This window comes from Mandrillus leucophaeus, unplaced genomic scaffold (genome assembly GCF_000951045.1).
Source record: "Mandrillus leucophaeus isolate KB7577 unplaced genomic scaffold, Mleu.le_1.0 Scaffold512, whole genome shotgun sequence".
In the NCBI taxonomy this organism is placed as follows: domain Eukaryota; kingdom Metazoa; phylum Chordata; class Mammalia; order Primates; family Cercopithecidae; genus Mandrillus; species Mandrillus leucophaeus.
This window is the reverse complement of record NW_012105498.1, coordinates 1,322,751-1,335,932: the sequence shown is the minus strand read 5'-3', so window position 1 is coordinate 1,335,932 and position 13,182 is coordinate 1,322,751. Positions and strand designations below refer to the sequence as shown.

General features: G+C 36.9%; 1 protein-coding gene across 6 annotated transcripts in view; it reads left to right on the top strand.

Annotated features, from left to right (window-relative positions):
* DLG2 (discs, large homolog 2 (Drosophila)) overlaps window positions 1-13,182 on the top strand; it is a 916,021-nt gene that overhangs the window by 841,194 nt on the left and 61,645 nt on the right. For all 6 annotated transcript variants that reach the window (XM_011996427.1, XM_011996426.1, XM_011996430.1 and 3 more), the window contains one exon: window positions 711-786. In XM_011996427.1, the coding sequence (XP_011851817.1) occupies window positions 711-786 (76 nt within the window). The remainder of the gene's footprint in view (window positions 1-710; window positions 787-13,182) is intronic.

Genomic DNA, 13,182 nt, shown 5'->3' with positions numbered 1-13,182 from the left:
CAGCCATCTTGTTCTACAGCATTTTCTGTGCTTGTTTACACCATTGTTCTTGCCAAAAGAACATTGCTAAGAATTCATTGCAGGCATGCTTTTAGAATATTTTTTCTTTGTTCCCCAACTCCTTGCTTGATGCATGGTAGGCAGTGATTAAGTGTTTAATGAGTAAACGAAGTAGCAGGAAAACAAGGAATCTGCAGAGATGACAGAAGGACATTGGGGAAAAGGAAAGTTCAAGATTATATATAACATGTTTGGTTAAAAATTGAAGCTAAATACACTAGTGTCCTTAAGGGGAAGAGAAGGAAAAACAAAGAAGAAAAGAGGAGGAGAGAAAAGGAGAGGGGAGGAAACACTTGTTTAGTCTCCAATATAGGTGTTCATCTTTGTGGACTGAGATTTCTTGAAACAGATTTTGATTTAATTATTTAAGCATTTAAATAACAAATATTATTTTTTTCTACCTCTCTGTTGCTTACAGATACCATGATGTGACTCTCAGTATATGTATTGGAGTAATTTCAAGGGATGTGTTAGAAACTTAGAGACTTTGTACTAAGATTTTTTATATGGAACAAAGGAAGAGAAATATTTTAGAACACATTTTATTCGAGCTGCAAGGATTGGAGGAAAAAAATGTTCTTCACTTAATAAGGAACTTAGTCATAAATGCCTTGTCATGTGACAGACTCTTTATTCTCAATTTGCTTTAGGGTGGAAAGAAAGGAACGTGCCCGATTGAAGACAGTGAAGTTTAATGCCAAACCTGGAGTGATTGATTCGAAAGGGGTAGGTACAAAATGATGGAAACATCAAGTTCTCTCAGTTGCCATGGATTTAACTATAATTAACACATTTAGGCTTTCAGTAGCAAACAAATTATGAAGCTACCAGACAGTAGAGCACTGTTATAAGTATATTGCTGAAGTTAATAATATCATTTCTGATGAAATGGATTTATGGTAAATATATTTAAACACTGGGAGTAAAGCTGCAAGTGGTTAGCAGAAGCAATGTGTTGATGAAGGTGATGTAATGACTACAGTGAAGAAGAACAAGATAGTTTAGGTGGTTTTTGTTTCTTTAAGTTTTTTCCTTTTAAATTAATGTGCTAAAAGGATGGATTTTATAAAAAGTATCTGCTCATCAGAAAATATATCTAGTCTGATTCACATTATGGAGCTAAGACTGTAGTCATAGAAACATGGATTATCTAATGAATACATGGATTGTTGTGACAGACATAGAAGAGAATTAATAACTAAAATTTAGCCATCAAAATTAGAATATTTAATCACATATGCATATGTACATCTTTTTAAAATAATAGCTTTGTAAGATAAAATTTGCATACAATGTAATTCACCCACTTAAAAAATACAATCCAGTGGTTTTTAGTGTATTTAGAATTATGCAACCATCACTACAATCAATTTTAGAGCATTTCATCACTCCATAAAGAAAACCTATATGCATTGACAGTCACCTCCCATTTCCCCATCCTCCCACCCCCACCCACCCCAACATAGGCAACCACTAATCTACTTTTTGTCCCTATGGATTTTCCTATTTTATATAAGTGAAATTATATACCATGTGGTCTTTTGTGTTTTTTTTTTTAACTTACATTATGTTTTCAAGATGCATTTGTGTTGTAGAATGTGTAAGTACTTCATTTCTTCTTATTGCCAAATAATATTCCATTGTATGGATATGCCACATTTAATCTGTTCATTTATCAGTTGATGGACATTTCAGTTGTTTCCAATTTGTAGTTGTTATGGATAATGCTGCTATGAACATTTGTGTACAAACATTTCTGTGACATGTTTTTATTTCCATATGCCTAGGAGTGAGATTGTTGGATCATACAGTAACTCCATGCTTAACAATTTGAAGAACTGACAGGCTGTTTTCCAAAGTGGTTGCACCATTTTACATTTCCACAACAATGTATGAGGGTCCCAATTTCTCCACATCCTTGTTATTATATGTCTTTCTAATTACAGCCATCTTAGTTGGTATGAAGTGTTATCCCATTGGGGTTTTGATTTCATTTCCTTAATGACTGCTGATATTGAGCATATTTTCATGTGCTTATTGGCTATTTGTATATATTATTTGGAGAAATGTTTATTGAGATCCTTTGCCCATTTTTAAATTGGGTTGTCTTGTTATTGTTGAGTTGTAGAAGTTCTTTATATAGTTGGGTTATTAATCCTTTATGAGATAAATGCTTTACAATATTTTCTCCCACTCTGTGGGTTGTCTTTTCATTTTCTTGATAGTGTTCTTTGTACACAAAAGGATCTAATTTTGGTGAAGTCCAATGTGTGTATTTTTTCTTTTGCCATTTTTGCTTTTGGTGTCATATCTAAGAAACCATTACCTAATGAAAGTCATAAAGATTTACATCATATTTTCTTCAATGAGTTTTATAATTTTAGCTCTTACATTTAGGTGTTTGATCCACGTTGAGTTAGTATTTGTACGTTGCATGAGTTAGGGTTCTGATTTCATTCTTTTGCATATGAATTGTCTTCTTAATTTCATTTTTTGATTCTTCATTGCAAATGTACAGAAATATGATTATTTTTATATATATATATATATATATATATAAATCTTATATCCTGCAAACTTGCTACAGCCACAGTTTTTTAGTGAATTCCTCAGGGTTTTCTATATACAACATATACGTGCAAAAAGAGAGAGTTTTGCTTCTTTCCTTCAAATACGGATGCCTTTTTTCCTTGCTTAATTGCACCATCTAGAACCTTCAGTATAATGTTAGAAATGGCAAAAGCAGACATTTTTGTCTTATTCCTGACATTAACAGAATTGCATTCAGTCTTTCACCATGAATTATGATGTTAGCTGTGGCTCGTACACCTTTTTAAATCAATTCTTTGAAGAGATAATACTAGTATCTTATTGCTGTGTTGTAAAATAACTTTCCCCATCTTCTCGCTTCCTATTCTCTTTTTCTTCATATCCTTTTCTTTGCCTTTCTATCCTAACAATTGTAGCTTATGAATATCATACAGAATCACAAATTATGGTCAATTGCTGTCACCATGAAAAACAAGAAAAAGAAAAGCTATCATTTCTCGGGGATTTTGAGGCCCGAATTATAGCACTGCCCTTTCTATTTCTAAGTAGAAGAATCATAAGGGAGCCCAGTCATTGACATAATAATTTACCCTCCCGTAAAATATTCAAGTGAAATGAAAATTTATTGAAACATAGGATGTCATTATAAGTAGAAGTGAGGGTATATGACATCATGACATAAAGTCCTTTCAAACAAATACTACTTGTATACAAGAGGTAGAATTTTTTTCCATGATTCCTGGTGAGAAATTAAGGATAGACCTCCTATTTGTTTGAGATAGATAGATGATAGATAGATAGGTAGATAGATAGATAGATAATAGATAGATAGATAGATAGATAGATAGATAGATAGATAGATAGATAGACAGACAGACAGAGAGAGTTGGCTACATGTGAGAGGATTTTTATTGAATACCTACCATGTGCCAGAAACAGGACTAGAACTTTAGAAGGACACAAAGTCTAGCATAGGCCCTTTTCCCCAAGAGCTCCTAACATCAGTGAGAGGCCAGATGTCTTTTCAGTAAGGCTGAAACATATATGATGTGCTTTTTAATCATACGTGTTAAACACCATTAGGTATTTGCCAAAGAATAGATTGTAAATTATTAGAACTTGGCTATTGAAAGAAAGGAGTAATCATCTGGGAAGGGAAGCCCTGAATGGAAAATCAGGAGGGTCAATAACCTGGGTTCTGGTTTCAGCTCACTACTAAGTCACTATTGTTCTTTGGCCCTTATTAGCAAAATAAAACCTTTAAACTACGTCAGGGATGTCAAACAAGTTTCATCTCCTAAGTACACTAATGGATTGATAGTTTATATCTAGAGTATTGTTTTGAAAAAGGACTCTGAGGCCATATATGATCTTAGAAGGAAAAAAGAGTGCCATGATTGAGTCATCTCTAGCACAACATTGGGAATTATTCTCTATTTGCAGTTGCTAGATTCGATGATTTTTTAGGGTATCTTACGTTAGTAACTCTCCATGAGATTTACTCATGCACTAATTGGTAATAAATCAAAGTTTTCCAAATTCCTATGAGAAAATACATTAATAAGAAGACTTGTCCAGAAGTAGAAAGCAAAGGACCACTAACACGAGATAAAATGCACTGAGGAAAGGAGAGAACAACTATGTGGAGAGTTGGGAAAGCTCGGTCAGGAGATGCCACTCACTTTGGACTAAAGGCAAGGACTACAGTAATAAGTCATTGATGCAGAAGCCTCATTCTCTGGGACCTTGGAATAAATTCAGCATAAAGTGGGGAGGAAAATTGTCTGGAATGAGAAGGATAATAGGGTGTTTTAAATAACCTTATCATTAGCTGGCATTTTCAGAGCATTGTGAAATGTCCTGAGGAGCCCAGAGTGAAAGCCAAGGTTACTCCCCTGGAGGAGCTTAGATTAAATTAGTGTCTGTGAAAGCAGGCTGTGACAAGAGCCTTAGTAGTATGTACACGAGCTATAAGAATTTAAATTAATCGTCACAGGAATGACCAGAGAGCACTTTATAGATGAACTTGGACTTTAATGTGACTGTCAGTGCTTGAGTAACTTTTCCAGAACTCTTCATTGATTGCAATAACATTGAATGCTGCAAAACACCAGGCACTATGCTAGGTATCTTCTATTGTGGCAAAAAAAAAAAAGAAAAAAAAAATATATATGTATATATGATCTTTCATCGCAACAGGCTCGAAAAGAGAAATATAAGCAGTCAAGCAATAATAATACAGCATCACTAATGTTTTCCATAAATTTAGGGGATCAACAGTCTTTATTTTAAAAATCAGGAGCCTGAGCCTCAGGAAGATTAACTAGCTTGCCTAAGATCACACAGTTAGTAGGTGCAAGCATCAGGTTGAGATCATTTTGACAACAGAAGCCTGCCCTTTCCATTACTCCACACTATACCTGATTTTGTTGAAGCCAGAGGAAGTACAGCATTACAAATATGCCTTAGGTAAAAGAGAAGGCTTCAAAGAGGCAATATTTGAACGAGATCTTAGATTTTCAGTAGGAGTTTGCCACATACATAGGAAAAAGCATGAACATGATAGTGGAAATTGCAGACATGTTAGAATAGGGTTAAGCAAGTCAAGGACAGCAGTGTGCAAGGTCATGATGGGAGTTGTAGCAAATGGGGTTGACAAAGAAGGTCAGAAAGGCCAGAAAGCTTGTATGGAAGGCCTGGCTATGAGGTTAGAAGCTTATTGGATTTTGAAAGTATACATGAAGAATCTGAGGTTCTTCATTTGAAAGTGCTCATCTGCTACAAATGAAATACCCAGGATTTCTATCCACTCTGTGTGCCTTTAAAAAGTCTATGTCTAGACATGCAAAGAAAAGTGGACTATTGTGTCAGTAGCCTAGATAAATCCAACCTATGAAGACCCCTTCAAAAACTTCAAACAGCCATCTATTTGGATAGGTCTCCCTAAGACCCATCTCAATGCCCCAGATAGCAATGCAATCAAGCGCCCCTGGGAATGTCTATTAAGTTCCTAATGAGTCTCTAGTCAAACCAGCCTCTAGTGAAAACTTAAGCATCCCTTAATGTCTTTTATTGTCCTTCTACCTTTTTTTAAAATCAATTTCATCATTAACCAGCCATTCTGTTACTTATTGAGAGGTTTAGGAAATTGCATAACCTTCAGAATAAAGCTGTTCTGCATTGAAAAATCAATGACTATTTAGTGATTTATGCAAAACTTCTTTTTTAAGTATATAAAAAAGGAAATATATGTAAGAGAGAGTATGAGAGAGTTATCAGTATCCTTACTATATGTCAGCAATGTGCAATGTGTAAGTGTCCCTTTTACACCGTAAACCCTTTCTAAAGTAAGGTATGGAATAAATAAATAAATAGTCCTATTTATCCTTGGACTGGGACAGAACAGAGATGATAGTTGTTATTCGAAGTAATATGAGTACCTGTTATAAAAACCCAGACAGTTTACATACACCTCTCTTTTAAAAATAAAATTGAGACAAGGTCTCTCTCTGTTGCCCAGGCTGGTCTCAAGCTCTTGGGCTCAAGCAATCCTCCTGCTTTGGCCTCCCAAAGTGCTAGAATCCCACAATGCCCAGCATACATACATCTCTTAATCACCACAAGACTTCAAAGGAAATTATTTATTTCCTCTTTATAGACTTAAAGAAACTGAGACTTAGAGAGGTGAAGAAACCTGAATACATGTCTGACTAATTCCAAAGTTCACAATCTGTCCACTATAGCATGCTTTCTTTTTTATTGACATCATGTAACACTTGTGCAATTTAAGAAAAATAAAGAAGTAAATTGAATTGAGTTTAGCTTTGTCAAAACCTAACTTGGGCATAAACTTAAATCCTGAGGAGAAGCTGGTTTTCCTAGACGATGCACATCTTTCTGAAGGAGAACATTCTAAAGTGAGCTCAGAGCTACACATTTTCTCACTGTGGCCTGCTAAAATAAAACGAGGGAACAAGTCTTGGTAAATGAGTTCATTCATTTATTTAATAAACCTTTACTAGATCCAATACAAGGCAGCTTGATAAGTAATGTGGAGGTGTAAAGATGAATAAATCATGGTCACTGACCTGACAGAGCAGGTGTTCTGGGGGAGAGAATGAGTGTCTACAGGGAGGAAGTGATTAATACCAAAGGAGATGGGCAGAAAACATGTTTTCAGTTCAGAAAAGGAGATTCCAACTTGAATTAGGGGGCGCTGAAGGATTAGGAAAATAGGGACTGGGGTTAGAAGTAAGATACAGAATAAGTATGAAATAAAACATGGTTCACTTTTATTACAAGGAACAATTTGTGAAGGAGAATGAAAGGACTCAGAACTGGAAAGTTAGACTCAGATCAGTTCTGATGCCTAAAATTTTCCAGGAAACTTATACTTTATCTTGTAAACAATAAAGAATTTTAAGGGTTGTGACCAACCAGACTAGGTGATTTTCTCTGGGCTAATACCCTGAAGGTACCTATATCATTGCCTATACATGCTGCATTATGAGGTCCTTTTAGGCAAAGATCTGAACCTGCTCACCGTTGTGCCCCAGCACCTAGCACGATGTCTACCTGAAACATACTAGCTACTCAATGCATTCTTCTTAGGGCAAAGGGAATGGAATGTTCAGAAGTGGGTTTCTGAGAGATCAGTCTGGGACCTGTGGGAAGGAAAGGTTGGAGGAGAGAGAGAGACTGACAGTAGGAGATGTTTGAGAAAGCTATTACAGTGTTCTGGGTGTAAGATTCTGAAAACCTGAACTCAAAACAGCGGCAATAGGAAAGCAAAACAGGAAACCATTTCTAAAGAGATCAGAGAGGACTATCATCCTTGGACATTTGTGCCGATTGTTCCTAGTAATATTCTATTTCTTTTTCCAAAGCCTTACCCTTTAAGAGGAGATGTTGATTATGAGAGAGGGGATGGGGCAGAAGCTACAGTGATAGGTCGATAGCAAACTCCCAAAATCAAACTGCAGCTGGCATTGAGAAATCTCATTTCTATTTCATAGATTCTTAGAACTTTCCATACGACCACTGACTTCATTTACAAATGAAGAAACTGAGACTCATTTCTCTGGGACACACAGAGAGCTGGTAGTAGAACCTGCTATTGTGTCACTTATCAAAAAATCAGTATGTCAGTATTTCGTTAGCAAGATGGGAATTATATTTGCTTCACCAGAGTGAGTTATGGGGATTGATTTTGTCACAGCTTCAAAGTGACATTTTGACAAAAGAAATGTCATTACTGCCCTCAAAAGAAAGCTCTTTAATGGAGCCGGTCTTGGAATGGCCAGAGCTAGGCAAAGATCTTAAATGTCCAGACGTGACCTAGAGATCTACCAAGGAGAGGTGGAAGGAGAGCCACACTGCTGCACTCCAGGGGATATCAGGAAGGCAGGCTTTGCCCTCAAGGTGAATAAACTCAGAAGAGGCTGCTCTTTGATGTCTTTGTTATTAATTTTCTTATTCCGAGCCTTCTAACACCTTCCTCACTGGTCTTCCTGGCTCACCTTTCCTCTTGGATTCTTTCCCTATACTGCATGCAGTGTGGTTTTAACCAGTCTTATATTTTTATATATAAAGAACAAAGATAGGCATATGTCCAGGGAATTTTGCAGCTTCAATAGCCCAACATGGGGACACTTTCTAACTTGTTATATTTTTCTTTGAATGTGATAATCACATCTATCCAAACCTTGAGTTCCCATGTCCACTGAGAACCACCTGAGCCACCACACAGCTAATTGTCAGATCAAGATGTACTAGTGGCTTTTCTGCAAATAGTTCTCAGAGGAAACCCCAGTCAAGTCTCCATGTCTGAGACATGTTAAGGCGTGTCCTATGTAAACCCTGAAAGCTGATGGAACTCAAGGAACATTTTGGGATGAAAAAGTTCGTATTATTTTATGTATTCCTCATAGTCTATTTATTTGTCTCAAGTTGCTGATGGGGAAACTGCTATTCTGTGGAATGGTATGGAGAATAAACTATATTCCTTATGTATTTTTGTGTACATGCGTTTCTGCCACTTGGATTCAAAAAGCACTGCCATTGAAACTGTCAAGTTAATCTGCAACCTTATATACAAAATGTATTATAATTTATAATTGAAAAATCTGTTCACTGTACATACACATATACACATAGTCATGTTTATAATATATTTTAGTTTCTAAAAGAGATATCATTCAAAATGAACCTTGAAGAATCAGTAAAATCTAATCAGGTGTAAAAAGATGAAAAGAGTGTTGTTGGCAGGAAACAGCCCAGTGTTTTCAGGGAAGCCAAGGAAGTTTAACATTACTTAAGTGCAAAGCATAAGTACAGAGCTTCAAGTGTCCAGAGATAATGCAGAGAAGTTAGAAACCAGGTCATGAAGGTCCTCCATCTTGACGACAGTGGAAAGCCTTGGGAGGAATTTAGTAGAGGTTAGATTAGAGTTTAGCAGATCACTTTGCTGTGGTGTGAAATAAATTTCCAGAGAGAGGCAGCCTCAGAGGGCAGGGGTCCATTTCAATAATTCAGGTAAGACATGGAAAAGACCTGACCCAGGACCACAGAGTAGCTGTGGAGAGAAGAAACCAGAAAATTTTCAGCAGGAAAAAAAAAAAAAAAAAAGTATATCCTGCAGCATCTACATCAGAATAAGCTGACGTGCTTATTAAAAATGGAGATGACCAGGCTCAACCCCTGTCCTGCAGGATCAGAATCTCTGGGGATGGGGGCAGGGAAGCTGCATTTTAACAAGCTCCCCAGAGATTTTGTTAGGCATGCTACTAATTTGAGATACACAGGCACAGTGGAAAAGTTTGGAATCAGACACAAGAACCAACTCCTATCAATTATCATAATTTATCTAAGCCTAATATATAAAAATAGAAATCATATTAAAAGATACAATATATGTAAAGTACTAAGAAATATTCGTCTATCTTTTGCCCACCCCTACCCACAAGCACATACCTCTTAAACTCTCACCCTTATAAGGCTAGAATGAGCAACTTCCTAACAGTACTCTTTTCTTTAGATTCCAAATCTCCTTTTGCACAGAGGAAGAAAGGAGAGTTGCCAAAACTGCGCTTCGTGTATTTGCATAAGGTGTTTTTGACCTTGTGCTTGTTTAGTTGGGGAGAGAAGTTACCACTGGCTGACTCTAATGGGCAGGAAGATGGAGCTTGGCAGCAGGACTGATTTCTCAACCCTTCCCCCTGCCCCTGCCATTGGCTGCAAATCCAGATGGTTTCTGAGTTCTCTGCTATCTTGTGTAGCTACCTATAGGAGTTTCTGGAAGAACACACTTGATCAGTGCTTATTGCTTTGGAGAACCATTGCATCTCATTTAGGATACCAGTTACTCTGAACATCTGTAGATTTGTTATTTTCTACATATTATTTTTATAACCATTGCTCATTTGCTCCTAACGGTAATCCTATGAGGTAAATATTATAAATATGCCCATTTTGCAGATAAGAAAACTGAAGTTTTGAAAGGATAGATAAATTACCCAAGCTCCTACAGCTGGTAAGTGGCAGAGCTGGGCCCTGCATGACATATTGTTATTGTGCAAGCAAATCAAAATAATTTATTCTTTAGAGGATTTTTACATATGAACTAATTCCAGATGTTATTAGCATAGCTAATTCTATCCATTCAAGTAGTGATGGTAAGACTAAAGTAATATAAATAGGAGTTGTATAATATGTGGTTATGTAATATAAATAACAGGTATAGTTTTATCAGATGAGAACACTGAGCTTTTATTAAATCTTCTTTTCATCATTAATTCAAGGTAGGTATTATTCAGAAAATTTAGCTCAACCCATTTCTACTTAGGAAATTATTAAAGAATAAATTCTGATTCACTATAGGACTTCCTTTCATCTGACTCTATAGTAATAGGCCTACAGTCATACCTTTGAGCTTGCAGGTTTCACTTTACAAAAGTTTTTAACTATCTCAAAGCTAAAACATCAACGCTGAAAGATAAAGATGCAGAAGTGAATGTCCAGTCATCTGACTTCCTCACTATGGTAATTATAGCCAGACTCTTAGCAAGTAAAAATAGTATATCTTGCCTCTTAACTATACACTGTGTTTACATGTGGGTAAAAAGGTTTTATTTAAAAAATAATAGCTCATGTAATGTCTGAAAAGAGTTTCAGCAACAGCTTCCAATATGTTCTTAATATTTATAAAAATACCTAATTACCTTACGTTTTGATTTTAAAAGGCGGGGGGGGGGGCTCTAAAATCAGACTATCCTATTCTTAACTTTTCTGACTATACGACCTGGAGCAAATAGCTTCTCTTTCTGAAATGTGATTTTTCAACTATAATAATAAACTCTGGAGAATAGATAGCAAGTTCCTTGAAGCCCAGGACTATTGACTTATGTAGGGACTAAAATAGTTCATGGCACTCAACCAATAAGTATTGAATTAAATAATGTGAGAATAAAGAACGTGGTATATTAGGAGAAAAATCATGTAAATTAGAAGGTGCAGCTCACTTTTTTTTTTTTTTTTTTTTTTTTTTTTTTTTTTTTTTTGCTATAGCTTGTGAGTGCAGAACTGAATAATTTATTGTTCCCTTTAGAGGAAGGTTCTCTTGATCTGAGTGTTACTTTTATTTCAATAAATAGGTTTTGAGTTTCCTGTATGCACTGGATACTGCTCTGGCCACTGGGTAGAGACAAAGATGAATAAGACCCCACCTCTGCCATCCCAAGACTTTCTTTTTGGTACACACCACACACATACATATACACACAGCTATAGCATAAGGCAAAAAAAATTTAGCAAAACATGAATGAGTCTTAAGGGGTATTCAAATAGGAGGAAGAGCCTACTCCATGTGAGAGCAATTAAGAAAGGGTTCCAAGAAAAGGTAGCATTTTAGCTAAGTCTCTGAGGAGTAAGTGCACTTTAACACTTAGAAAACAGCAGGAGCAAAAGTAAACGAATAGAGAGGGTATCTGGTGAGACCAGCGAGTATTCCATTCAATGGGTGCACACAGTGGGGCAGCGGTAAGGTTGTAAGCATAGTTTGGGGCCCATTAACAGAGGGCATTAAGTATTCCTTTAAAATTTTTGAAGAGGCTATTCTTTGGGTCCTGGGGAGCCCTTCAATGTTATTGGATGGAGGAGTGACAGGCTGTGTTTGTGAATAAAGAGGTTGACTCTTGCTGGGTGGATGAATGGTGGGGACTTGGGAGTGACTGGAGTAGGGAGACACCTAGGGGAGGACGTTGGGATGACTCAGGGGAGAAATCATAGAGGCTACATCCTAGGAATTGAAGGGAGCCCACAGATGGCAATGGCATGTAGGGGAGACTGTTAAAAATGTCATTCATGAACATGTGGGGGACCCTGAACAGAATGAGTTACCAGTTGGTAGAGAAGGGATAAAAGACAAATGGTGCAAAGTAATTGCCCACTAGGAGGATGGTGGAAAGGAGAATAAACTTGGCAGAGCCCAGACTAGAAATTAAAATTGTATGTATGCTGTCAGATCTATCCTCTAGCAGGCATCTCCCCAACACCTCACCCCAATACATTTGCCTTACCTGGCAAATCAAGTCTGTAGCATTAAGTAACTGCTATGTGTTATCAGAAATCAATGGCAGTTTATGCATGATACTGAAATAATCACCAAATTAAACTGAAAACCAACCCAGGTCAGAATAAATAAAATTGTCACTAAAATAAACTTCTTAAAATTGAAACTAATTTTAGACTGATTGCCAGGTTAAAACCAGAAAACTGGCTCTGAAAAACCCACTTCTCCCCAAGGACTAAAATTCTTTGTGGATACTGGAAAATAAGTCCTTGTATTTGCAGAGCACTTTCGTACCTTATCCATTTGACAAATAAAAAGGCAGGGTCAGAGGAAATAAGTGACCTCTCTGCAGTCACACAGCCAGACACTGTTCTTTGGAGGCCCATGAATATTTATTTAGTATACAGTTTCGTTTAATTTGTGAAGGTTTACAAGACATCTTTCATGTCCAGCACTGTACTAGGGCCTGGGGGAAAACAAGGACACCTGAGCCTTTGCCCTTGCTCTTGGCAAACACTAAATGGTCTGGAAAAGATTTGGATTTCCTTTGAAGTTGGCACTCTCGATACATGATCTGTTCTTCTTAGGCAGTCAACAAACTTAGTACTGCCATCCCAGCTATGCCACTGGCCGTGTCATCTGAGACAGACCAACTGCTCCTCTGTAACGTGGGTCATGTAAGAGGGGTAAACTTACCTCATTAAGAGGCGAGCTACACCAGAGTCATAGCATGAAGGCTATTGAGTCAAATCAAAATTGTACCTCTCAAGAAAAACATCCATGTGTAGCCCACTCTATCTATCTATCTATCTATCTATCTATCTATCTATCTATCTATCTATCTATCTATCTACCTATCTACCTACCTACCTACCTGTCTATCTACCTACCTACCTACCTACCTACCTACCTACCTATCTATCGGTCTATCCTCCTACCTACCTAGCTAGCTATCTTTCTATCTATGACAACAGAGTAAGCACCATGAATCTGCCACCTAATGT